General features: G+C 41.8%; 1 protein-coding gene across 4 annotated transcripts in view; it reads left to right on the top strand.

Annotated features, from left to right (window-relative positions):
* The window catches only part of Rnf180 (ring finger protein 180), a 164,639-nt gene that overhangs the window by 10,614 nt on the left and 126,184 nt on the right, over positions 1–27,841 (top strand). For all 4 annotated transcript variants that reach the window (XM_045139084.1, XM_045139083.1, XM_045139082.1 and 1 more), the window contains 2 exons: positions 12,621–12,752; positions 26,624–26,719. In XM_045139084.1, the coding sequence (XP_044995019.1) occupies positions 12,621–12,752; positions 26,624–26,719 (228 nt within the window). The remainder of the gene's footprint in view (positions 1–12,620; positions 12,753–26,623; positions 26,720–27,841) is intronic.

Raw genomic sequence — 27,841 nt, 5'->3', positions numbered from 1 at the left:
TCAGGAAGTAAACATTTCGCTCCTCATTTTACAGGGGCAGTAGTTTCAGGAATGAACAAAGGTGGTCAGTGTGTAGAACTTACAGAGTGTTTGCATTTCTTCAATGATGCTTTATGATTCTAGAAAGGATTACTTGGATTGAAAGAAGTGGACTCGCAAGACTAATTGAGCTCTGTGCAAGTGGCATGATGGGTAACTGAAAAGAATTAAGAAGTGATATTCAACTTCAGTGCATGGCTTGAGATCCAATGGAGCAGAGTAGTAAAAAATTGTAGTTATTATGCTGTCAAATCTTTACTATTTTTTTAAAGGTTGGCTATGACTTGCATAATGCCTGAAAAGTCAGTTAAGTCCAGAGGGGTTAGAAGTAGACACAAGGATTATGAGACATAGCTATCTGGGAATAAGGTAGTTTCATTATTTAATTTTAAACAATAGAAGTTGGGTACTTTCCAAGAAAAATATTTACAGATGTAGAATCCAAAGTGTATGCAGAACTGTTGAGGATGACTTTATCATTTTTAAGCTCAGAAATATATGACATCAATTACTGAAGATTGAGGTCTCTGTAGTTCATGATTTAGACAGTGTTAGGGTTAATAAGTTAGAGGATTACAGTGTTCCCACTGCAGATACCAAGCCTAGAATTATAAAACTGACAGTTTGGAAATAACCTGATTTATTGTCCTATTTATATAAAGTATTTGATGTTTTAGACAAAAGATGAAAGCTAATGTAAAAGAGATCCTGGGTTACAAGCCAGCTTTCACTAAATAATACATGCACTAGAAATAGCTATTAAGCTAAGCTGATATATTCCAAAGAAATGTATTAATAACCATAAAATGTTATCTTGGGGCTGGAGAGATGGCTTTCCAGTTAAGACACTTGCCTGTGAAGCCTAAGTACCCAGGTTTGACTCCCTAGTACCCATGTAAGCCAGATGCACAAGGTGATGCATGCATCTGGAATTCATTTGCAGGGGCTGGAGGCCCTGGTGAGCCCATTCTCTCTCTCCCCCCACTCTCTTTCTGCCTCTTATTCTCTCTCTCCCAAATAAATAATAAAAATTTTTAAATAGTTATCTTTTTCTGCTTAGCATAAGATTACTTTTTCAGTCTTGCTGCATTCTTAAGTGATTCAAAAGCATTTTATGAGTTATTTTGAAATTTCATTTTCTATCTTTGTGGTATTTCACAGATCATTGAGCACATTTTAAAATATTTTATTTATTTATTTATTTGAGAGAAAGAGGCAGAGAGAGAGAGAGAGAGAGAGAACGGGAGCACAAGGGCCTCCAGCCACTGCAAACGAACTCCAGATGCATGCTCCACCTTGTGCATCTGGCTTACATGGGTCCGGGAGAATCGAACCTGGATACTTTGGCTTTGCAGGCAAATGCCTTAACCACTAAGCCATCTCTCCAGTCCTGAACAGATTTTTTAGTATTCCCTTGTTCTGATTTATTTGGATTTAGTGCTTTTAATACTTTATTAATTAATTATCTAGTGGAACAATAGAGTGTAAGAGGCAGACAGAAAGAGAATGGGTGTACCAGGGTCTCTAGCCACTATAAAGAAACTCAAGATACATCTGCCACATTGTGCATTTGCCTTTATGTGTGTACTGGGGAATCAAATCTCGGTCCTTTGGCTTTTTCAGTTCTTCTGTGATCACATCAGATCCTAGGATTCAAGACCATCAGGATGACATCCTGCTAATTTTACAGAATAATCAGTATCCCTGTGACCCATTCCCAGCAGAGTTATTACATATGGCATTCTGTCCAGTGAACAGAGTCACTGGTTCCAAAGACAATTTCTGTGATGCAATTATGGATGACTTTTGAAGGTATTGTGTCTTACATAATGAGATTTCTTAACATCTACAATAGGAACATTCCTTTTCATTTCATGGGACATAATGTACTAAGCATTTCCAGTAATGTCAGCTTTCAGTGATTGAATATGTCAACACCTAAAGATTATAAATATATCATAGTGCTGGTAAGCAAAAATAAATAAATATGTTGGACTGCAAAAAAAAAAAAAAAAAAAATGACCAACCATGCAACCATGGCTTTGCTACTCAGGAAGCTAAGTCAGGAGGATTACTGGAGACCAGAGGTACAAAACCACCCTGGACTCCATAGCAAAATAAGCAAACAAATAAAAAGTAGAAATAGTATTTCTCCTGTGATAGTATGAGTTGGATGAATCATGTAAGCATTTTATTTTTCAAGTGAATGTATTTGCCAAGTTTATTTCAGTTGTTTTTTTAGCTTATCATATTTTATGCTATTAATTTACAAGGAAATTCCAGTTGTGTTGGCTATTTCACTGTTTGTTTTTTGTTAAACCTTTTTTTTTTTTAATTTGCGTGTGTATGCAAGAGAACGAGAGAGAAAGAGGCAGGTAGAGACATATAGAAAGAGTGGGTGTGCCAGGGCCTCCAGCCTTTGCAAATGAATTCCAGATGCATGTTCCATCTTGTACATCTGGCTTTATGTGAGTACTGGAAAATTGAACTTGGGTCCTTTGGCTTTGTAGACAAGTGCCTTAATCCCTGAGCCGTCTCTCCATCCCTGTTTTATTTTTGTTTGGTTTGTTTTTGTTCATGAAGAGATGAATTTTTCCTTTCTAAAACATCATAACTCAGTGTTTTCGATTTTATGCTGTGACTGTAATACATGAGATTTAACAAAAAGATGCACAATAAAATGTGAGCACTCTGATATCAGAATGAGAGGACTAACTTGGGTTTTGAACTGTCTTGTGTTCCTCCCCACCCATGTTTAAGCCTCATTAAAGTTTACTATGTTTAGAGAAAAAAAACCTGTAAGTCAAGATGTAATTAAAATTAAATGAGGTCATAAAAGTAGGACCCTAGCCCCACAGGATTGGTGTCTTCATAAGAAGAGGGAGATGCTGGACATGGTGGCTCACGCCTTTCTTCCCATCGCTCAGGAGGCTGGGGTAGGAAGATCTGCTGAGCTCCATATTGAGTTCCAGGTCTACCTGGCCTTGAGTGAGTCCCTGCCTCAAAAAGAGGGAAGGAGACAGAGAGGGAGGTTGAAATTGGTTCCAGAAGCGCAAATGCACAGAATAATATGAGTATACAGCAGGAAAGCAGGCTTTTGCAGGCCAGGATGAAGAGAAGCCTCACCAGAAATAAACTCTGACATGGACTCGTCTTAGATTTCTGTCTCCAAAACCTCCAGGAGATAAATCTTTTGTATTAGCCACCCAGCCAGTGATAGGGGGCTGTGGCCTTCCGCACACACTAGTACCGACTTGGGCACCATGTGTGGGATTCTGCTAGAACTAATACCTAACAAATGCACATGTGTCATTGGCATTAGGTTATGTGTGGAGAAAAAAAGAATTATGACACATCTGTTGCAGAAAAGTGGAGATTACATTGAAATAATTTTTGTTAAGATATGGCTGTTAAGTGATTGTGGTGAAGACTTCAGAGGAAATGAGAAACGTGCTCTGTGGGAACCTGGGAAAAGGCAGCTCTTGTTGTAAAGCATCAGAGAGAGACCTTGGCTTATTTTCATTCTAGTGTTTTGTGAGAGGTAAAACTTCACCGCTGCTAACACTGGATCAGATCTTTCTAAGCAAAACTTTGAAAGTATGGCCTGGTGTAGTCAGCTCCACGTCACTGGGGTAGATATCCAAACCAGATGCAAGTTGTAGGAAGAAGGACTTTATTCCACTTCCAGATCCAAAAGGAAGTTTCATCAATGATGGAAAAATCTGGATCCCATTCATAAATCCAAGCAGAGAGACTCTACCAAACAGCCAGCACCCCAAGCAAGCACAAAACCAGCAGCAAAATAGCAGGGACCCAGTCAACAAGCAAGAGGGGGGAATCTCCCCCCCCCACATACACACACAGACACACAGGCTTAGACTTCTCTGTGTACCTTTGGGCTGGGAATCAGATCCATCCCCAATGACACAGGAGGGCTGGACTCCACGATCTGCCCCCAGTGGCCCCTCCAGCCAGGCAGCTGCAGACTAGTTTGTTTTTTTTTTAATATAAAACAAAAACCACCTAGTCTACTTACATTCAGACTACCACATGTGGTTTCTCTCTGCTGCATGTAATGAAATGCAAAGAGGGAAATAAATGTATTGTAGAATAAATTGTTAAGCAGAAAGGAGCAGTGTATTAGGATCTGAAAAATCCCCAGCATTCCATATTGTAAGAAAAAAAATTAAAGGATGCTCTGAAAAGAGTAGGCCGTGTATGGCTAGAAAAATTCTTCAAGAAGAAATGACCAGTAGTTTAATCTTGCTGATGCTGCCGATGCGGACTAAGGTGGTAATGAGGAACAGAACAAAGACTGATGCGATTCTGTAGACCAGGACAGTAGACGTAGTTGACTGGAGCTGTCCTTTGAGGAAGGAGATGACCTGCACAATGACCCAGGAGTGGCAGGACTGCCACCGCTGGCACAGGACAGAGGGACAAGCCGTCTCCCAGCGCGTCCACGCTTGGCCTTAGGGATAAATCTGCTGGCTGGAGCCAAGACAGACTGGCCCAGAGGTCAAGACCACTGTCACGGGGGCTCGTGGGGCTGAGCGTCAAGCTAAACAGCATTAATTATGAGCCAGAGATCTAATGGCCCTCTCCTCGATGAATTTTGTACTTGGTTGCAGCCTGTCTGGTTTCTGATTTCCTTAGTCATTTTTCTCTTTTGGGATATGAATATCTATTGAAAGCATTCCCCACCATTGTATTTTGGAAGCACTTAGCTTCGTATGGTGTCAGAGTCTCTGCTGGAGCAGAGTTTTGCCTCATTTGTCATGCATGACATATACCGGATTAGATGGACAAGACTTTGGACTTGAGGTTAATACTGGCATAGATCCAAACCTCTAGAAGCTTGATGTGGTAGAGCACTGTTGTTAATATCAGAACCAGAGAGGCTGGGGCAATAACACTGTAAGCTCTCTACATAAAGGAGACCTTCTGTCAAAGGAACCAAAAAATGAAAAAATGCAGTACTGTTATGATGCATGGGTTTTGCATGCCCATGAAAAGGATATGAATTGAGGGCATTAGAGGGAGGGGTGGTATTGCGGGTTGCAGTTCTAACTGCCAATGTAACTGAGGTAAGGTGTTTAAGAAAGTAATGAAGGCTGGATGAGGTCAGAGGATGGGACTCCAGTCCCTAGAAGATTGAAGGAGACACGGGATGTTCCACACATTAGGAAGGCTGTGTGAGACTGAGATGCAAATGTGGCTATCTGCAAGCCGCAGGGAGAGGCCTAAGCAAGCATTGTTTAGTTTTTAAGTGAGAATCTGGCTACATACCCAGGCTAGTGTAGCTCAGGCAGACCTCGGATACACAATACTTTGGCCTCAGCCTCCCAAGTGCTAGGACTATAGGAGAGGCTCCCTGGCCTCCTCGCAGTGTTTGATCTTCCATGTGTAGCTCTCAGAGTGGTAGAAAATGAACTCCTGTTGTTTAAACCACAGGGTCTATGCATTCTGCTGAGGCAGCCCAAGGAGACTGGCACAGGTTTACTGACGAGACACGAGAACATGGATCTCAAATTTCTAGGGAAGGGCTAATTTGGATTATTTAAGTCGCCAGCACAAAAACAAACCTCTGTTTGATTAATGAATGATTACTTTAAGTAGACATTACCATGATTAGATACTACAGTAATTAAAATTTTAGGTTAATAACTATTTTGAGCAGCTTCAAGTTAAGGAAAAATTTGATCCCAGAAAGCTTCTGTTTTTATTTACATACAGTACAGGGCACTCCCTTAACTCTTGCAGTTTCTTCTATTTTTAACATCTTGCATTAATGTGATAACTTGTTACAATTGAGGAATAAATATTATAAACTAAAGTTCATAATTTATACTAGGAATCTCATTTTTTATTTGTAAAGTTGTATAGTTTATTTTTCTTTCTTTCTTTTTTAAATAAATGTCATGTATAGCACCATAGAGTTCCATTGTCTAAACATCCTGCTGTGTTCACTCATTGTTAACACAGATAATGAAATGCTAGGACACTAATTTGAAATTGTCTTTTTTTTTTTTTACTATACTAACAGAAAATTTAGCATGTGTCTAATATCTGACTTCTTTAACATTGTCTGTAACAAAATAAATGAGATAAAATACCGAAAAGGGAAAGATTTACTTTGGCTTGGCGTTACCGAACTCCATCATTTCTGCTCCATGGCGAGGCGGGACGTTGTTGTGGAAGCCCAGGGAGTGCCCAGCGGCTCGCTCATGGCAGTCAAGAAGCACGGAGCTTTGTGTTGAGGGGAGAAACCAGGAGTAACACCCAGTTTTGTCCCCAAGTGGACTACTTTCTCCAAGTAGACCCTTCTTCCAAATAGTCCATCAGGGGTGTGAGGGCGATCTGGCTGTGACGTCTGTCACCCCCTTGATTGCCAGGGTTGATTCGGCTGATTTGGCTGGCTGGGTGTGTGTCCCCTTCCATCCCTCCTGGAGCTGCATGCTTGGTTGAAGAGGACGGCCTTCCCCAACCAGAGGAGGATAGTCTTTGGTCAAGGGTATATGAGCAGTGTGTTCCCCTGCTAGATCCTCCACACAAGCTCTCAAGGTCCAAATAGTCCATTAGTCCTGAGATCATCAATTTTTGGTGAAGTTAGAGGTCTTAGGACCCAGGAACATCTCAGAGGCTCCGCTTCGGAATATTGCTGTCTGGGACCTGCGCTCAACACATGAGCCTCTAGGACCACCCCTAACCCAAGCTTTATCAGACTTACCTGACTCCTTTGTACCTGTAAGTGTTTAATCCTATCTCTTTTTCTTCACATTGAGTTTTGGGGGATATGTGTATATTTTTATATGAACCCCTTACCATGTAGGGGTTTGTCACCACCTTCAGTCTGCATGTTGTCTTGTCTTTCTCATGAATGTTTTCTTTGTTCTGAGCCTTTCGGTATGGTGCAATCTCACATCTGTATTTTTAGTTTGATTGTCTGTGCTTTCAGTCGCTGTTGCAGTCAGGTTTGCATTGCTGGTAGAAATCACCCAACTAAGAGCAGCTTGTGGGAAAAAGGTTTATTTTGGCTTACAGGCTCGAGGTGAAGCCTCACAGTGGCAGGGAAAACGATGGCATGAGCAGAGGGTGGACATCACTCCTCGGCCAACATGAGGTGGACAATGGCAGTAAGAGAGTGCGCCAAACACTGCCAAGGGAACACTGGCTATAACACCCGTAAGCCCGCCCCCAACAACACACTGCCTCCAGAAGGTGTTAATTCCCAAAATCCAAGAATTTTTTTTTTTTGGTCAAAAAGCTTTTCTGAGTTTCTTTTAGGAGGTTTATGACTTGAGCTTTTACATTTATATGCCTAATCTATTTTGAATGGATTTTGTGGATTATATAAGATCTGAGCCGTGGTGGCACACAGCTTTAATCACAGCACTGGCGGGCGGGGTGGGGGGGAGGCAGAAGTAGGAGAATCACCATGAGTTCAAGGCCACCCTAAGACTATATAGTGAATTCCAGGTCAGCCTGGACTAAAGTGAAACCCTACATTAAAAACAAACAAACAAACAAAAAAGAACGTAAAGATCAACATCTGCTTTTAAGCTTCCAGCTTCCTAGAACTATTTGTTGAAGCTTAATCCTTCCCTCGTGTGTTCTCTCTTTGTCAGTAATCATATATTCTGGACTGCATTTATGGGTAGAAGAAAAATGGTAAAAATGATCAAAAAATAGGTAAATGTTATGGATCTTCTTTCCAAGAAGATGCATGAATACCCAGTAGGAGCATGACATAGTCTCCAACATCATTAATTATGAAAATGAAATATCTTACAGCTGTTAGGCTGACTGATGACAAAGCAAAAGCAAATCAAAACATAGACCTTTCTTTTTAAAATTTTAATATGCAAGCAGAAAAAGAGAGAAGAAATAGAGAGAGAGAGAGAGAGAGAGAGAGAATGGGCATGCCAGGGCCTCCAGGTGTTGCAGTCAAACTCTAAATGCATGTGCCAATGTGCACCTGATTTTATGTGGGTACTGGGGAATCAAACCCAGGCATTGGTTTGCTTTGCAGGCAATGCCTTAACTGCTGAGCCATCTCTCCAGCCCCACAGACCTTTCTTAACTGGAGTCAGTTGATGAGAATTGTCACTGTAGGCATTACTCCCAAAAGTTGCAGAGAACATATGAGATTTCCTTTTAATTTATTGAACATGCTGAATAGATTTTTTTTTTCAATTTGAACCATCTACAAATTCCAGAAAATCATTTTACTTAATCAGAATTTGTTATATAATTTCATTAATGTATTCTATCGGGACATATTTAGTATTTGGCATCTTCACAGATAGATGGGCCTATGAATTTCTTGGGCTCCCCTGCCTACATTTATATTTTCCTGGGTAGTTAATATGTCAAGGTTACATTAGCCTTATAAACTCACTTGATGAGTGAGTCTTTCTCTTCTGTCTTCTCAACTACAATTGTGTGAGCTACAAAGATGATCAATTCCTTTGGAGAGGCAAATGGTAAACATTAGACTGTTTGTGGCAAAACCCCTTTCCGATGTGGGGGAGGGGGTTAGAGAAAATGCCCTAGTTTTCCTATTTAAAAAGTTGGCCCTCGACACCACAAAGGTTGGTTCCATTCATTCATGTTTTCTAGCTTTAGGTTCAGTTTTAGGAACTCACCACTCTGTTGGCTTCATCACAGTTGTAAACTCCTGAAGAATAAAGCACAACAAAGATTGGAAAGCCTAGAGGCGTGGGGACTAGACACCTGTCCAATGTGGACGTTGCCCATGACACACAGTACGTAGAGGGAGGTGGACCAAAGAATGCAAATTCTAATGGAGGTTAAGACTGCAGTGCTCAGTATTGTAGGAAATTGCAACCTAATATGCTATAGTGTTTCTGCACTGGCACTCATTTTCCCATAAATAGTTTAAGTGATGCAATTGGACAATAAGATTTGCATAGACAAAATTTTCTGAATATCGGTTTTGCAAGTACGGTTTCTCAAAATCTGACTTTGAAGACACTTTCAGGGATCAGGTCATAATTATCCTCTGTCATATTAAGGAGTGATTTTCCTCTTCCAGTGTTTCGATTTGTACTAATACCATAAAAGACATTATAGGTAAAACTCCCAGTCCCCTAACTGAATCCAACAGGAGCTGCACTCATGGTCATTTTATTCATCACTGCAACAGACATGCACTTAGAAGTGGTTTACCAAAACCGTCTGGGATGAACTTGGGTTTGTAGGCAGCAAACACGCCGTCCAGGTCTTCTTAAAGACTACCACTGGGCGAATACATTGGGATGCAATGTTTTACCCTTGCTCTTAGCCTGATTATCTTCCAGAAGCCATTTCACTTCTCCTGTAAACAGCTCACTCTGGTGTAGTTCTCTGGTTTCCCTTTCAAGCTCAGGTATCTGTAAACACAGCTGCGTGTCTTCTCCAGTAGGTTCCTGTTGCCCATTGCTAAGAGAGTGCTGGTTTGTTCATCCTACTACTTAATGAGCCTAACACAAGTAAGATGCGATGTTGGGTCAAGAAAAAAAAAAAAAAGGAGTATAAGCAGAGCTGTGTGCCATACTTTGTTCTTGTAATTTCAGTAAACATTTGCTGAAACTGCTTCTTGGTACCAGGTACCACATTTGATTAGGTGAGTACAGAGTGAGTGAGTACGGTTACCCTGGCAAGTATGCAGGGCGATGCCACGCGACGGGTGCCACAGTGGGAGTGAGCAAAGTACTGCTGAGCACAAAGGCAAAGGAGTCACATTGTCCCCAGCCCACCTGCCAAAGAAGAACTCGGCCTTATTCTTAAGGGACAAGAACTATTGGTTTTTATGTATTTGTGAGCGGGAGTGGGCGGGGGCTTTGATAGAGAATGAATGCTCCAGGGCCTCCAGCCACTGCAAATGAGCTCGAGATACCTGCACCATCTTGTGCATCTGGTTTAAGTGGGTCATGGGGAATTGAACCCAGGTCATGAGGTGTTGCAGGCAAGCACTGTAACCACTCTTCCATCTCTCCAGCCCCTGAAATATGCGTTTACATAGGAAGCTGAAACTACTGGATCAAAACTAGATTTAAAGATCATTGATACGGAATGGTTGTTGCACAAAGTGTGGTTTTCAACCAGCGCTCACTAGAATGTCCGGTGGGCTTTATCTTGCATGCAGTTACATCCTCAGAAGACATGACAGAAACACTGGGTTGGGGAACATATGTGCAGGTAGCTCTATAGTTAATTCTCACATACCCCTCCCCACCACACCCTTGCAGTCTCCATTCTTGGCTAAGAACCACTGGTTAACAGGATGATGACGATGGAAAAAGCGAATAAAGACAGAAGTAAGACGGTGGCTTAAGAAGCTAAGTAAGAGCCGGGCGTGGTGGCACACGCCTTTAATCCTAGCACTCGGGAGGCAGAGGTAGGAGGATCGCCATGAGTTCAAGGCCACCCTGAGACTACAGAGTTAATTCCAGGTCAGCCTGGACCAGAGTGAGACCCTACCTCGAAAAACCAAAAAAAAAAAAAAAAAAAAAAAAAAACCAATGAAGAAGCTAAGTAAGGCAGACCAGACTGCAACAATGTAGAAAGAAGTTGGTAGGGCTGGAGAGATGGCTCAGTGGTCAAGGTACTTGCCTGCAAAGCTTAACAACCTGGGTTTGATTCCCCAGGACCCACGTAAAGCCAGACGCACAAAGTGGTGCATGCATCTGGAGTTCATTTGAAGGGGCTGGAGGCCCTGGCACTCCCATTCTCTCTCTGTCTCCCTCTGGTTCTGCATACAAATAAGTGTGGGGGGGGAATTACAAAAAAAGGAAGATGGTAGATCATTTGCAGATTCAGAATTTTGGTGACGACTGGCGCTATACTGCACAGTAGTCAGCCGGGCAAGGTGTGATCTCGTGATGCGTCAGTGGAGACAGAAGTGCAGGCTAGCTGCTGGCAGCGCAGAGCCGAAGTGGCTGCAGGTGGGGCTTGCTGTGGCCTCCCAGCCAGCTTATTTTGTCCTTTCAGTGTTTTGAGACCACAGCCTCCTTCCCCCCTCCCTCCACCCCTCCCTCCCCCCTCCCTCCCTCCCCCCCCCCCCCTCTCTCTCTCTCTCTCTCTCTCTCTCTCTCTCTCTTAGGCTGATCTAGCACTCACTGTGTTGTCTAGGCTGGTTTTGAACTCCCGGTCCTGCCTCAGCTTCCCAAATGACAGGAGTGTGTCATAAGGTCCAAACTAATTAAATTCTTCATATTTGGTTTTGGTCTGTAGGTTCCTTCTCCTGTAGGTCTTATGTATAGCTGTTATGTTTTAGTTTATTTTTATGTGCACATACATCTCTATATTCACTTTGACCATACTCTAGAATTACAGAGTTTAAAAAAAAAACCCTATTCCTACCTTTTTGAACAGTGCAGAATGAGTCAAAATTTCTAGGAGAAGAATCTATGCACAACTATTTTTTAAAGCTCATGAAACAATTTTGTTGTATTAAAGAAGAGAATTACTCATATATAGCCCAGCAGGCACTTTTATAGAAGAAATGAAATGCATTCATGTTCTATGAGTTTGACTCATTGTTCAGCATGTAGTTAACCTTCACTAAATATTGTACAGATGAAAAAATGAAAGAAAAAAACAAGGAAACATGATCAGAGAACTCTCCAGGCCCTGATGAATAGTCTAATAAATTGGCATTGCTTAACAATTACCAAGCAAATTATTAGATACACTATATGTAGTTTGGAGTTCTTATATGTTAGTCATCCTATTACCACAACTTGGTATAAATCAAAGTACTGGAGTAAAATCTTCAGTATAAAAATAGTCTCAAAATTTATGGTATGATTCTGAATTTTACTCACAAGATGACATAAGCTATTCCACTGAGTACAACTTACAGGAGATATTACTGGATTACAGACGAAGGATGTTACCATCAATTTAAAATTTGTGCATCTACATCCAGTTCACAGCATAACTTAAAAGGAAATCATTTTATAACAGCTATTCATAATACCCTACTTATAAAAACTTCTATATTTCTTTGTCATAACTCTTAAAAGCACCTGTTCAATATATTCTCCAGCTCTTACTTTCAACACTACCAGTGAGAGACATAAAGCATTCTGGAATAAGAAGAATAAACTGGTAATTACTGACAATGCATTATCACTATCAAAACTGAATAGGCTTTTCAACTAGTTTATAGAGAAACTTAGGGTGATCAGTCCAAATGGACAGTGAGAGAAAAGACATGTTCTACCTAGAGTGGAAGGAATGCAGGACTACCTAGGCATGTCCACTCAAGTGGGAAGTTTATATAAGGGTTCGAAAGCTTGGGCTCAGAGCCAGGACCAGTTTCAGTGTTTACAGTATCAACCTAAATGCCTTTATCTGTGTTGGGGTTGTTTGGCCACTGAACTCAAGCACTGGGAAAACTGGGCTTTGTGTCAAAGAGCAGTCTGGGTTTTAGTCAGGATATAGGAGGTAAAGGGCTGGGGGCTGCACACAGTACGATAAATGGTGGCTGGTCCTACTGGTACCTAAGGGTTTTCAGATCAAAGTTAACACGCACATTTTGTCATTCTAAAACTGCGTTAATGTTTCCACAGATGAGAAGTGAAGAGTCGGTAATTGAAAATCCTAATCAAGAGGAAATAAGTATTCTTCGTTGCTGGAAATGTAGAAAATGTATAGCAAGTTCTGGTTGCTTCATGAATTATCTTGAGAATCAAGTGATTAAGGTGAGTATTGGTAACTGTAGCAGACAGCTTCAGGTTCACTGAGATGAACTTTCAGACCAGGCACAGTTATGGAGGAAGGGATTTATTGAAGCTCACAGATCCAGGGAAGTTCCATAATGGCAGAAGAGGCTGGCCTGCCTTCACAGGCCCAAGCAGAGAGACAAGTACAAGCCAAAAGCCACAGCACACTTTAGGAACTCCAACTAGGCACACTTTGCATATATTTAGATTGAAATCTGAAACCCATCACCACAATTTAAGATCCACCCAGTGACATTGCCTCCAGCCAGGCAGCCAGCAGATGCAAACTACAAACAACTGGATATGTTGGGGGCCACCCATTCTATTCAAACCACCACAGTCACTTGGTCTTCAAACAGTTTGTGGCATACCCACAAGCATGCACATTCCATAACTGACTATATGCTCGATAAGGAGGAAAATTCCTGATAGAGTAAGAGTAAAAATTGTTTATAGCTTGGTAATTTCATTAGCTGTGATTGAATCAGTTCAATACAAACCACTCTTGGATCACCTCAGAGTTGTTTTGTCCAGTTTTATATGATGCTCTTCTCCTTTAAGGCAACGTTACACTGATGTTGGTGCTGAGGCTCAGGTACTTGTTCATGCCCTGTGTTCAGACTGAATGCTGTATCACATGTTATTTTTTTATTTTTATTTATTTGAGAGCAACAGACAGAGAAAGAGGCAGATAGATAGAATGGTTATGTCAGGGCATTCAGCCACTGCAAACTAACTCCAGATGCATGTGACCGTGACCCCATGTGCATCTGGCTTACGTGGGTCCTGGAGAGTTAAACCGATATCCTTTGGCTTTGTAGACAAATGCCTTAACCTCTAAGCCATCTCTCCAGCCCCTTTGGTATTTTTTAAAAAAGATTTATTTTTGTTAATTTAGTTACTAGAGACAGGGAGGGAGAAAGTTAGAACGGGCATGCCAGGGCCTCTAGCCACTGCAAAAGAACTCCAGTCACATCCATCACCATGTGTATCTGGCTTATGTGGGTCCTGGAAAATTGAATCTGGGTCCTTAGGCTTTGCAGGCAAGCATCTTAACCATTAAGACATCTCTGTAGCGTGTGTGTGTGTGTGTGTGTGTGTGTGTGTGTACTTTTTATTCCTGGAAGTCACTTGCCTTGTGGGTGTATCAAATTCTCTTATCCTTTATTAGACTGGGTTTAGGAGGAAGCCCTATAGATACACCTGTACTTTTTAGCTATTGCACATTACCTCCCAGGTGTATCGGTCACTTCTGCAAATAATGTGTTTACTTTGTTGTGGTGTCTTGTCTGAGGACAGTGGTAAAGTCCCCACACTCTGGCCTAGGGGAGATGGGAGTGGGCACGAGTCGGAGTTGCTACCCTACGATCCAGCAGCCATGTGTCCAGAACAAAATCCATGTAGTTGAGCCGGGTGGTCAGCCTGGGTTGCTCATTTTTAATGAATTTGCTTAGAGAACATTATTGCTTACATAGGTAATGCCAAGTTTCAAAATACTATTTAATATTAAATTGACAATTTTTACATTTAAACTGTATCACTTAATAGAATATAAATAACAAGGATAAGAAGATACTTCGTCAAAATTGTAATCTTTTAAAAAAAAAAACCTATGTTCAGGGCTGGAGAGATGGATGGTGTAGCAGGTAAGATGCTTGCCTGCAAAGCAAAAGGACCCAGGTTTGATTCTCCAGGTCCCACATAAGCCACATGCACATAGGAGGCACATGCTTCTGGAGTTCATTTGCAGTAGCTGGAGGCCCTGGCTTGCCCATTCTCACTCTCTCTCTCTCTCACCCTCTCTCTGTCCCAAATAAATAAATAAATTAAATAAATCATTAAAAAAGTATGCTCAGGGCTGGAGAGATGGCTTAGCAATTAAGGCACATAGCTGTGAAGCCTAAGGACCAAGGTTAAATTCTTCAGGTCTGATGTAAGCCAGGTGCACATGGTGGCACGTGTGTCTGGAGTTTGTTTGCAGTGGCTAGAGGTCCTGGTGTGCCCATTTTCCCTCTTCCTCTCCCTCTCTTTGTCTCTGTAATAAATAAAAATAAATCTTAAAAATAATAAATGCTCATTAACCACAGCTGAAGACTTTCTCAACTCAGAAAAAAAGGTGATGTATTTGCGCCCTCTGCTGATTGGATAAATTATTTTGCATACAAACCATTCTGTCAAGACCTGCCTGCCAGCGTTGTGGGAAATCGGCTGCTCATCCTCCCTTCTCCCTCTCTTCTTTCCTTATTTCTTCACGTGATAGGTTTGACACGAAATATCTTTCCAGCATGTTTTCTGGTGAAGCTGTTTGTTGCAATTAGTTTCATCTTGCTAGCACAAAACACCCATGAGCCCACCCCCAACAACACACTGCCTCTAGGAGGCGCCAATCCCCAAATTGCCAGCTGAGGAACTAGCATTCAGAACCCGTGTCTATGGGGACACCTGGATCAAAACACCGCACAGTGACTTCGTAATGTAACTAACATCAGGCCACTACTTTAAGGGCTTTGCATTCCTGATCACATTGTTCCTGGTTCCATTATTCACATTTTAAAATTATTTTAAACATTTTTCATTTCTAGCATAAAATACTGGCTTTCATTATTAGTTTTATGTATGAATATATTATTATATTATGCTTTTCTCATTTATGTCCTCCACTACCCTTCCCCAACCTCTTCCCATCTCCTCCTGCTCATTCCACTTCACACCAAACCATCACCCCTTCTGCTTTCATGGAATATGTATGTGTGTGTGTTTGTATGTATGTATATGTATGTATTTATGTGTATGTGTGTGTATGTATGTGTATATGTATATATGTGTGTGTGTATATATATGTGTATATGTATACATACATATATATATACACATATACACACACACAGACTCACATATTAAGTTGTATTGAAATAATGGTGATATTTTGTCTTTTTGCCCCCTTTCATTTTGAAATATGTCAGTTAAAACTTTTTCTAAGACTACAGGCATAGTTCAGTGATACATTGATTTAAGAACCAAATTTAAATTCCATGATTCATGTTCCCATTTTGCCTGTAAAACTACACACTATCGAATGTCATAATTTTTTTCAAAGACTGTGTCTGTGAATGTACGGTTGTTGATCGCATAACTGAGGGTTTCTTGTCCCCCTTGTCTTTCTTTGCCTCAGCCCTGTATCTTAACTTTTCTAAAAGGGCCTAAGCGGGATGCTGTCCCCAGCTCATCACACAATTCTGGTTTGTATTATTTGCTGTAACTGGTCGTCTTCCTCTTCTCCTGGCATGAAACGATGTTTTAACTTTTCACTGCTTAGATAAAAATGTGTTCTGAATATGTCTGTGAAGGAGTTCAGGTTGGGGTATCATGGAGTAGCAATAACCTAATCCCATCTTTCTTTCTTTTAAATTATTTATTTATTTATTTATTTATTTGCAAGGAAGAGAGAGAAAAGGAGAGGGAGAGAGGGAGGGATGGAAGAAGGGAGAATGGGAGAATATGGGCATCCCAGGGCCCCTAGCCACTGCAAAGGAACGCCAGGTGCATCTGGCTTCACATGGGTACCTGGGAATCAAACCTCAGTCTCTAGGCTTTGCAGGCAAGCGCCTTAACCCTAAGCCATCTTTTTAGCCCCTGAGCCCACCTTGCTACATAAGTTGGTGTATTTCTTTGGGTTTGTTTGCAAAACAAATTATGCCTCAATTTTAGGTTTGCTTTTTGTAAGCATGGGGAAGAATTGCAATGCCAAATTTTAAATATATTCAGGATAGAGATATACAGAGTTTATTGCCCTAAAATGGGTAGTATTTATTTTCAATAGAAGGTAACACTGGGAACCAAACTGACTGGATGAAAATCCATGCTTTATTCCTTACTAAGTGACCTTGACAAATTGCTTAAAAAGCTTTTTAATTTTGTTTACTTCAGGGTATTTATCTTTAAGATAGGGGAATGATATTTAAAATATTGCCGGAGGCTTAGTGAACACAATGTAATAAGAATCAGAAGAATAGCTGGTATGAAATTTCCTTCACCTATCTATACCTATGACTAATAGGAATGCAAAAGAAATTTCTCAAGGGTTGGAGAGATGGCTTAGAGGTTAATGTGTTTGCCTGCAAAGCCAAAGGATCCTGGTTCAATTCTCCAGGACCCATGTAAGCCAGATACACAAGGAGGCACATGTATCTGGAGCTCGTTTGCAGGGGCTGGAGGCCCTGGTGTGCACATGCTCATTCTCATTCTCATTCTCTCTCTTTCTCTCTTCTCTGAAATAAACAAATAAATAAAATATACTCTCTAAAAAAGTATTTCATGACTTTATACATAATGTTTTCCTTGTGTTATGATAAATGCTGTTTGATAAATAGTACCAATGTACATGATTAGAAGAAATAATGAACTTGACACTGGGATACAATGCATGAAGATGTCACAGCATTGAGACTGTCTCCTTAGGTCTTTGTGGTAGTTAGTAATTAGTAAATATCACTAGGCTGACCAGCACTAATTTACTTTGGATTTAGAAATCTGATTTTTTTATAATATGTTCTTTCCCCCATCATTCTTGCCTCCTTTACTCCTTCCTTCTTGCTTACATGTGGATGGTGAGGCTCTGCAGGCTGAATGAGAGACTTGAAGAGTCAGCACTGCTCTTGCACACAGAACTTTGTTTTTCTTCATCTTTCCTATTTGTGGAGGTGAGTTCTAGGATCCCATATTTCCTATTTGTGGAGGCGAGTTCTAGGATTCCATCTTTCCTATTGGTGGAGGCGAGTTCTAGGATCCCATCTTTCCTATTGGTGGAGGCGAGTTCTAGGATCCCATCTTTTCCTATTTGTGGAGGTGAGTTCTAGGATCCCATCTTTCCTATTGTTGGAGGCGAGTTCTAGGATCCCATCTTTCCTATTTGTGGAGGTGAGTTCTAAGTTCCCGTCTTTCCTATTTTTGGAGACAAGTTCTAGGATCCCATCTTTCCTCTTGGTGGAGGCTAGTTCTAGGATCCCATCTTTCCTATTAGTGGAGGCGAGTTCTAGGATCCCATCTTTCTATTAGTAGAGGTGAGTTCTAGGATCCCATCTTTCCTATTTGTGGAGGCGAGTTCTAGGATCCCATCTTTCCTATTGGTGGAGGCGAGTTCTAGGATCCAGTCTTTCCTATTGGTGGAGGAGAGTTCTAGGATCCCATCTTTCCTATTGGTGGAGGCGAGTTCTAGGATCCCATCTTTCTATTAGTGGAGACGAGTTCTAGGATCCCATCTTTCATTTCCTATTGGTGGAGGCGAGTTCTAGGATCCCATCTTTCTTTTGGTGGAGGCGAGTCCTAGGATCCCATCTTTCCTCTTGGTGGAGGTGAGTTCTAGGATCCCATCTTTCCTATTGGTGGAGGCGAGTTCTAGGATCCCATCTTTCATTTCCTATTGGTGGAGGCGAGTTCTAGGATCCCATCTTTCTTTTGGTGGAGGCGAGTCCTAGGATCCCATCTTTCCTCTTGGTGGAGGTGAGTTCTAGGATCCCATCTTTCCTATTGGTGGAGGCGAGTTCTAGGATCCCGTCTTTCCTATTGGTGGAGGCGAGTTCTAGGATCCCATCTTTCCTATTGGTGGAGGCGAGTTCTAGGATCCCATCTTTCTATTAGTGGAGACGAGTTCTAGGATCCCATCTTTCATTTCCTATTGGTGGAGGTGAGTTCTAGGATCCCATCTTTCCTATTGGTGGAGGCGAGTTCTAGGATCCCATCTCTCCTATTGGTGGAGGCGAGTTCTAGGATCCCATCTTTCCTATTGGTGGAGGCGAGTTCTAGGATCCCATCTTTCCTATTGGTGGAGGCGAGTTCTAGGATCCCATCTTTCTATTAGTGGAGACGAGTTCTAGGATCCCATCTTTCAATTAGTGGAGGTGAGTTCTAGGATCCCATCTTTCCTATTTGTGGAGGTAAGTTCTAGGATCCCATCTTTCCTATTGGTGGAGGCGAGTTCTAGGATCCCATCTTTCTATTAGTGGAGGTGAGTTCTATGATCCCATCTTTCCTATTTGTGGAGGTGAGTTCTAGGATCCCATCTTTCCTCTTGGTGGAGGCGAGTTCTAGGATCTCATCTTTCCTCTTGGTGGAGGCGAGTTCTCGGCTCCCATCTTTCCTCTTGGTGGAGGCGAGTTCTCGGCTCCCATCTTTCCTCTTGGTGGAGGCGAGTTCTCGGCTCCCATCTTTCCTCTTGGTGGAGGCGAGTTCTCGGCTCCCATCTTTCCTATTGGTGGAGGCGAGTTCTCGGCTCCCATCTTTCCTCTTGGTGGAGGCGAGTTCTCGGCTCCCATCTTTCCTCTTGGTGGAGGTGAGTTCTAGGATCCCATCTTTCCTATTGGTAGCAGCGAGTTCTAGGATCCCATCTTTCCTATTGGTGGAGGCGAGTTCTAGGATCCCATCTTTCTATTAGTGGAGGCGTGTTCTAGGATCCCATCTTTCATTTCCTATTGGTGGAGGTGAGTTCTAGGATCCCATCTTTCTATTAGTGGAGGTGAGTTCTAGGATCCCATCTTTCTATTGGTGGAGGCGAGTTCTAGGATCCCATCTTTCTATTAGTGGAGGCGTGTTCTAGGATCCCATCTTTCATTTCCTATTGGTGGAGGTGAGTTCTAGGATCCCATCTTTCTATTAGTGGAGGTGAGTTCTAGGATCCCATCTTTCTATTAGTGGAGGTGAGTTCTAGGATCCCATCTTTCATTTCCTATTGGTGGAGGTGAGTTCTAGGATCCCATCTTTCATTTCCTATTGGTTGAGGCGAGTTCTAGGATCCCATCTTTCCTCTTGGTGGAGGCGAGTTCTAGGCTCCCATCTTTCCTCTTGGTGGAGGCGAGTTCTAGGCTCCCATCTTTCCTATTGGTGGAGGCGAGTTTTAGGATCCCATCTTTCCTCTTGGTGGAGGCGAGTTCTAGGATCCCATCTTTCCTCTTGGTGGAGGCAAGTTCTAGGATCCCATCTTTCCTCTTGGTGGAGGCGAGTTCTCGGATCCCATCTTTCCTATTTGTGGAGGCAAGTTCTCGGCTCCCATCTTTCCTCTTGGTGGAGGCGAGTTCTAGGATCCCATCTTTCCTCTTGGTGGAGGCGAGTTCTAGGATCCCATCTTTCCTCTTGGTGGAGGCAAGATCCCATCTTTCCTATTTGTGGAGGCAAGTTCTCGGATCCCATCTTTCCTCTTGGTGGAGGCGAGTTCTAGGATCCCATCTTTCCTATTGGTAGCGGCGAGTTCTAGGATCCCATCTTTCCTATTGGTGGAGGCGAGTTTTAGGATCCCATCTTCCTATTGGTGGAGGCGAGTTTTAGGATCCCATCTTTCCTATTGGTGGAGGCGAGTTCTAGGATCCCATCTTTCTATTAGTGGAGGTGAGTTCTATGATCCCATCTTTCTATTTGTGGAAGTGAGTTCTAGATTCTAGGATCCCACCTTTCCTAAATGTGGAGGTGAGTTCTAGGGTCCCCCACACTCCAGAACCTGCTGATATTCTAAGACCCTTACATGATTTTTCACGATAATTGCATAGAGCCTATGTGTCTCTTCCTAAAAAATTCTCAAAATGGTCCTTGGCTCCAGTATCATTACTTCCTACGTTTTAGATGCTAGTAGCCTAATTTTTGCCTACTTTGGACATACTAACATTTTAAAGAGAGGAATTACCTAGTTTGCTCATGGTGTCAGCGAGGTCAGCCCATGGCTGCTGGGCCGTGTGCTCTGGGCCTGGACTAAGGCAGAACATCCTGATGACAGCTTTGCCTAACCACAGTCTCCCCTCATGGCAGGCAGGATAGAAGCTGAGTGTAACCTTCAGAATCGCGTTGCCAGTGACTCCTTTCTCCAACTCTGCTCTACCGCCTAAGGTTTCCAGAACCTATGCAAATCGCGTTGTCAACTAGACACCGAGGTTCAAATCATGAGCCTGAGGGGCTTTGCCTTTCCTCACATTTGTGTTCTTTTCTCATGTAAAATGCAATAGTTTCATACCAATAATGCCAAAAGTAAGCTTAACTTGTTCCAACACCAGTTGAAAGCTTTGCAGCCAGTGCCATCTAAATGAGATGTGGCTGACAGTGGAGGTAATTGTTTTTCCCAGATGTGAGTCTATAAAATCCAAACAAGGTCCATTCTTACAAAGCATAAGGATCAGAGAGGCAGGTGAAGGGTAGACAGTCTCATTCCAAAAGGAAGAATTAGGCAAAACAAGAAGGATATTGGTCCTGAGTAAGTAAAAAGTCCCAGCAGGGCTACTCGGCACCCTGTGGGGGTGAGGCCCAGGGCTTGTGTGCGGTCTGCCCTGCAGATGCGCTCATGGGTTGTGTCTCTGTGCCTTCAGATCTCCTGGTCTGTGGTCTCAAAGGCAGTCTTCCATGGCTCCGTAGGTAGGGGAGCTCTCTGCGGTGGCTCCGCTCCTGTGACAAGTCCTTGCTTGCGCTCCCAGGCTGTCAGCTGGGTCCCTGGACAGCCGCGTGGAGGAAGCCATGCCACATGTTCTTGCATCTCTGAGCATTCGTTAGGTGTCACCAGGGGTTATGTTCCACCCTCCCAGACCAGCACCCTGAGGTACAAATGGCCTGTTTAGAATCCTTCCACGATAATCTAGGGTTCCTTAGATGCTCTGTTGGAGACCTGCTTCTCAAGGTCCTAGCTTGCTCTGGAGAACTTTGAGCAGCAGTGTGCACTGGAGAAGGATGTGGCTCCCATCGCTTCATATCCACTTCCTTAGCGATGATCACTTGGCCACAGCTTTAGCAAATAGGGCTTTATTTTGCACATGGCTAGTCTGAGAGTTTTCAGCTCTTGCCGTTTTACTATTAATTAGGTAGTTTGCCTCTCAGTCATTTCTCTCATACATTTTTACTCTGCACTTACAAGACACCACGTAGCATTCTGAATGCTTTGTGGCTTTCATTTTTCCCCAGATATTGTAGTCCATCACTCTTTAGTTCTGCCTTTCATGGAGGATGCAGTTTAGCCAAGTACTTTGCCACTTACTACTTTTCAAATCCTTCTATTGTTTCAGGTTTTGGTTTTAATTTAATTTAATTTATTTTTTTTTTGAAGACATGGGCTCACAATGCAACCCAGTCTGGTCTCAAGTTTGTGATCTTCCTGCCTCAGCCTTCCTAGTCATGATAGGGTATGTATCAGCATGTCTAGCTAACATGGACAGCCTCTATCTGAGACGTCATCAGAATGACCTTTGCTCTCCATATTTCTATCCATGTTATGATCATGCCACTTAACTAACAAAATCCAGGCAATCACTGAGCCATCTCTCCAACCCACCTGAAAGAACATTCACACTTCCCCTACAGCTCACTTTTTCTGAGCCTCCACCACACCTCCTCTTAGTGGATTGTTCTGGCAATGTAGACATTTTCCAACATGCCCTTTGAAAGTGTTCCAGCCTCTGCCCAACTCCAAAGCGTGGTTCATGGCCTGTTGTGGTCATGCCCACTTGTCCCATCCATTTCACCCTGTTTTGTGCTGCTGAAACACACACTACCAGAAGCCAAGTAACAGAGAAGAGAAATTTAACTCTCACGTGTCCAGTTCTGTATCAAGGTGCTAAGCATTTGCCTTTCTTCTGCTGAAACCTTCCAATTTTATCTAACATTTCTGTCAACTTCAAAGCAGCTTTTAAAATCTGAAACTTTGAGCAGGACAGCTGAGGTCAAGCTATTAGTAGAAATTCTTCTGAGAACATTTCAATGTCCGCCATATGCTTATCCATGAACAGACCTGCACGGAAGTGTATCCTCTCCTGTCCAGCTCATCAAATGAACTGTCAAGCTCCTTTAGAGATCTGGCTTCAAATATAGCTTTTGACAAAATTCCCAAGGGAAATTAAATTCTATGAAGATGAAGAAAACGAGCCAGGTGTGTTAGTGCATGCCTTTAATCCCAGCTCTTGGGAGGTAGAGGTAGGAGGATCGCCATGAGTTAGAGGCCACTCTGAGACTACAAAGTGAATTCCAGGTCAGCCTTGGCTAGAGAGAAATACTACTTCGAAAAAAATAAAACCTACCGAATATTTTTTTCTTATTATTATATACTTAGTTTGGATAATATATGTTATATATCAATTCTCAATGTATATATACAAAAAAGGTGTATATACTGGGGGAGTAGAGCTGATATATTAGAAAATGTACATTTCAGTGACTTTTCTTGCATGTGTGTATGGTGAGCATGCATGTGTGTGTGTGTATGTTTGTGTGCGTGTGATGGCATGTGTATAAGGGTATATGTTCATGTGTGAAAGTGTATGTGGAGGCCAGAGGTCACTTTCAGGTTTTTCCTTGATTGCTCTCCACATTTTCGGAGACAGTCTCTCACTTAACCTGGAGCTCACTGACTCCACTAGCAAGCTAGCTAGGAAGCACCAGGGCTCTTCCTCCCTCCAGCACCTCAGTGCTGGGACTGCAGGCACGTGGCACTCCAGCCGGCGTTTAACATGGGCGTGGTGCTGGACATGTGGACCCTGGTTCTCATGCTGTATGGCACGCATGCCACCCACAGAACCATCTCTCCAACTCCTTTTGTGGAATGGGTTTTAACCAATGTCTCCACCACAGCATGTAGTCCTCACTGTTGTATATGACATTCTGCCTCCATTTCTTTCACTTTTTATGAGACAAGCAGTACTTATTTTTTTGTCTTTGTTTTTTTGTTTTGTTTTGTTTTGTTTTTTGAGGTAGGGTCTCACTCTAGCCCAGGCTGACCTGGAATTCACTATGTAGTCTCAGGCTGGCCTCAAACTCATGGCGATCTTCCCACCTCTGCCTTCCGAGTGCTGGGATTAAAGGTGTGCGCCACCACGCCCAGCAACAAGCAGTATTTGTTAAACATACGTGTTCATACAGGCGGATCTCCCTCAGTCTCATTATTGGTGGTTGTCCTGTTTCCGGTGAGAACAGAATGTCGTCCTTAGCACCTAATCCCTGGACATACTGCATGTTCCCAATTTCTTCCATACTTTCCTGCCCATCCTAGAATGTTGTCCTATTGGTTTCTGACCCAAGTGCTGCTCTTGGCAGGAGACGAGCTTTAGGTGGACGCTCACTGTCCCGGAAGCCCTCCTTGCTGCCGCGTCTGTTTTCTGCGCAAATGAAGCTGTGCTGCCTTCCCCTCTGTTAGGCTCTCAGAAGTTCCAATCTCGGCTTCATTTGAAGTTCCCCGTCTTTCTGCTACTACTTCTACTTTCTAACCTTAACTATTGTGATCTTTAAATTTTTGCTCATTTATTTATTTTTTTCTATAGATTATGTGGCTTGACAGGAAGATAGATTGGGATTTATACCAACTATGCTATATTAAAACTAATAATTATTTTCTTTTCTGCCCATATTTTCCCTATAGTATTGCATCCTAAAAAGGAATAAGGTAAACCTGTTTCTTGGCCCTCCTGTGAGCACTTGACTTAGAGCATCACAGAGTGACTGAGCTCAAGACTCTTCCCAGTGTCGCTCCTCCTGACTTCTTTCTCCAGTAGTGTCTTCACGCACCGACTGGCCCTCGTCTCACTGGTCTCAGCACTGATGTGGGGCGTTGGCAGACTTGCCTTCTCTTAGTTGGGCTGAATTGTTCAGGCATCCAGTCAGCTGTGGCCCCGTCACAAAGACTTTCTATGGTCCATTAATAGCTTCTCAATTTATGTCATAGGACTTTAAAGATATTAGGCTGGAAAAAACTTCAAAATCCTTTCCTTTTATTCTTAAATTTTTTATTTCATTGGCACACACAAAAGTTGTACATACTATTGGGGTCATGAGGTGTTTTCACACAGGCATTAATTATGTAATGTTTAAATCAGCTTAGACATATCTGCCTTTCCAAACTTTTATCATTTCTTCATGATGAAAACTTTCAAGACGCCTCCTTCTGCTTTTGAAATGCACAGCAAATGTCTGGTAACCGGAGCTTACCGCTTCTGCCTGATCTGGCAGTACTCAGTGGCCGGAGAGAGCACTGGTTCTATTTGTACTTGCAGAAATAACATTGTGCACAGCATTGAAAATTCTGAAATGCAGTCCCGTACATAATAACTCAAGTACCTTTCCCCTTTTAATTTACTTTGTGAACTGTTCTGGGTTTTTGTTGTTGTTTCTTTCTTTCTTTATTTTTTGGCCTGGAGCAGCCAGATTAAGATGCCATCCTTGTAGCTCTTACCAATATATAAATAAATCACAGGGAGACGTTTTCACACCGGGACTCAGATCTAAAGTAGAAGGGGAAAGTGGTAAGGCCTAAGAGAGACCAGCTTTGGAAATTAAACCTAGAAATTCTGGGTGGTTTTGGCCTTAAGTCACAGTGCCAAGTAGGTTGTTTAATGAAAGGTTCTTTTTTTTAAAAAAAGAAAATTAAAGAGTGAACTGTGATTATAAGCTTAATAGACGTATAGAAATAGACTTGTTTACTATTTTGTTAACCTTACAATAGTAAGTAAGGGGAATCTAAGAGAGAAAGCATCAAATTTTGATAACTGTGAATCTATTCTATGTAAAATATGGCCCTGAGAATTAGGGTGTGGGTGGGAGTTTGTTCCACTCTGCTCTTGAGCAGCACTGTCATGTCATCTCGTAGAGTGGAACGTTGACAGGCCCAGAAGAGGGCCCGGATTCCCTTTTTACAGTTCTCTAACAGTGATTTAAAGGTGAAGAAACGACACCCAGAACCTCCCTGTCACAATGGGAAACCTTTGTTTCTCAATCACATATCACACTTTACAAATCTACTATAGATAGTGAAAGGCCTCTCTATTTAAATTTTTCTTATACAGGGGATGTAATGTCAGTTGGTCACAGCCTGAGGGAAACAATATGACCAGCACGTTGAGTTTCTTCTCTGTGACCCTGACATAAGAAGGTTACCTCTCAGCTGGCCGTGGTGGTGTGGCGCATGCCCTTGGGAAGCAGAGGTATGATGGACACTTGAGTTCGAGGCCTGCCTGGGGATACAGAATCCCAGGTCAGCCTGGACTGGAGTGAGACCCTACCTCAAAATAAAGGGGGGATTCCTATCACAAGAGTCTTGCAACCTACTTTAAAGGAAGCCAGAAAATCCTTCCTAAAGGTTTAGTGCATTTCAGGGTAGGAGGAAGGCCAGAGAGACCTGCATGCTTCTGTTTTCAACATGAAGAGGTTGCACGTTTGTGGGAGCATCCTGGAAAAGTATACTGAAGCTGCTATATTTTTTCAGTAGTAGAATCCGGATAAAATGAAATTGAAGGCTAGAGAAAGTTACCTTAAATAACACAGTGTTATTTCTCACAAACAGGAAACAACATAGGGCATTAAATGTGTCCATTTAGTAATTTACTGCCAAATTTTAAGTTTCATTTGATGAATTCAGTAAGTAGGAAGGTTTTGTTCTTGTTTTGTTTTAAATCACAGGTAGGCATGTCCTGACACAATTTTTCATTTTTTTTTTGTTTTGTTTTTTGAGGTAGAGTCTCACTATAGTCCAGGCTGTTCTGGAATTCATTCTGTAGTCTCAGGGTATCCTTGAACTCATGGTGATTCTCCTATCTCTGCCTCCGAAGTGCTGGGATTAATGGTGTGCACCACCACACCTGGCTGCTGCTGCTGCTGCTGCTTCTTTTTTTTTTTTTTTAATTAAGTAGACCCTTTGGACACATCATGGGTTAGTACCATCATTTCCCTGCTTCCTGCCCCCACTCCTGAGTCTGTTTTTGATGAAGCCCACAAGGAAAGAGGTTGATGTATATTTGGGTTGTAGCTAAAGTTGGATTGCTATTTTTGAATGTTTCTGAAATATGGAACTGGCAAAATAAATTCTGAAGTATAAATTGCTAACATCATTCCTTTTTACATAACAGGATAAACATGACTCCGTTGACGCTGGAAATATTTGTCATGTGTGGCACATGAATATAGAAGCCCTTCCCGAATGGATAAGCTGCTTAATACAAAAAGTAAGTTCTTAGTTCCTGAGTGAAATTAGAATTATACAGCCTCCTTTCTCTTGTTAGGTTGTTTCAAAATGCATGAAAGACTGTGCTTCTCTTAACTGCACTTACTGGTGTCTTAACTATTATTGGGGTGTTCTAGCTACTTTACATCTAGAACTTTGTACCTGATATCCCCTTCTTTGAATGTTTGTCTCACAGGTTCTCCCTTGATTTGTTCGCCATTCCCATAGACTTCATTTTTATTTTCCGTGAGGCATTGCTTAGCCAGCCTGTCCCTGTGCCTCTACCATCCATCCTCACACTTCCTTCTTTCTTCCTCTGGCTTCTGTACTTATGTTCTCTATACTACTATTCTATATCCTATTCTATATTCTATATGCTATATACATTTTTTATTCTTAGGTACACACAAGTATATATGACACAGATATAATCACACCATGTGTATACTATTATTCTATATACTATTCTCTATTATATACATATGTATATATATGTATATATTTATGTGTACATATATATATAAATATATATATTAGGCACACACAAGCATACATGACACATAGATATAGTCACACCACATGCACACACATATTCGCACTCACCCATGCATACCTTATATGTTTTGTTAAGTGTAGCTTCCCCAGTATAGTATACTACCTATAGTTATGTCGTATATAGTATACTATCTATAGTATATGCAGTATATATGGTGTATAGTATATCAGTAGTATATGGTATAGTGTCTATGCAGTCAAGAATCTTTATACTTTGGTTCTGTAGCCTCAGTATCTAGAACAATATCTGTTATATCAAGTGAATTAAATATTTTTTATGTATTGTGTGTATGTATGTGTGTACACATGTAAAATAAGGTAAATAATTAATGACCTATCCAGATGATCAAAATGAAGATGCTACACTTTAAATGATACTTAATACAGTATTATAAGGGAAAAATTCTCAAACTAAATACTTATGTTAGAAAAGTATAAGGACTGTGATTTTTGGAAAGATAGAATTAAATTTCTCCAGTAATCGGTTTAATTCTTTTGTTACAAAAGAAACATTTGGTAGATACCACTTGAATCCACTCCTACATTGCAATAACTTCCTGGGGGAGTG

This window comes from Jaculus jaculus, chromosome 20, assembly GCF_020740685.1.
Source record: "Jaculus jaculus isolate mJacJac1 chromosome 20, mJacJac1.mat.Y.cur, whole genome shotgun sequence".
NCBI lineage: Eukaryota > Metazoa > Chordata > Mammalia > Rodentia > Dipodidae > Jaculus > Jaculus jaculus.
This window is presented reverse-complemented; position numbering and strand designations above follow the sequence as displayed.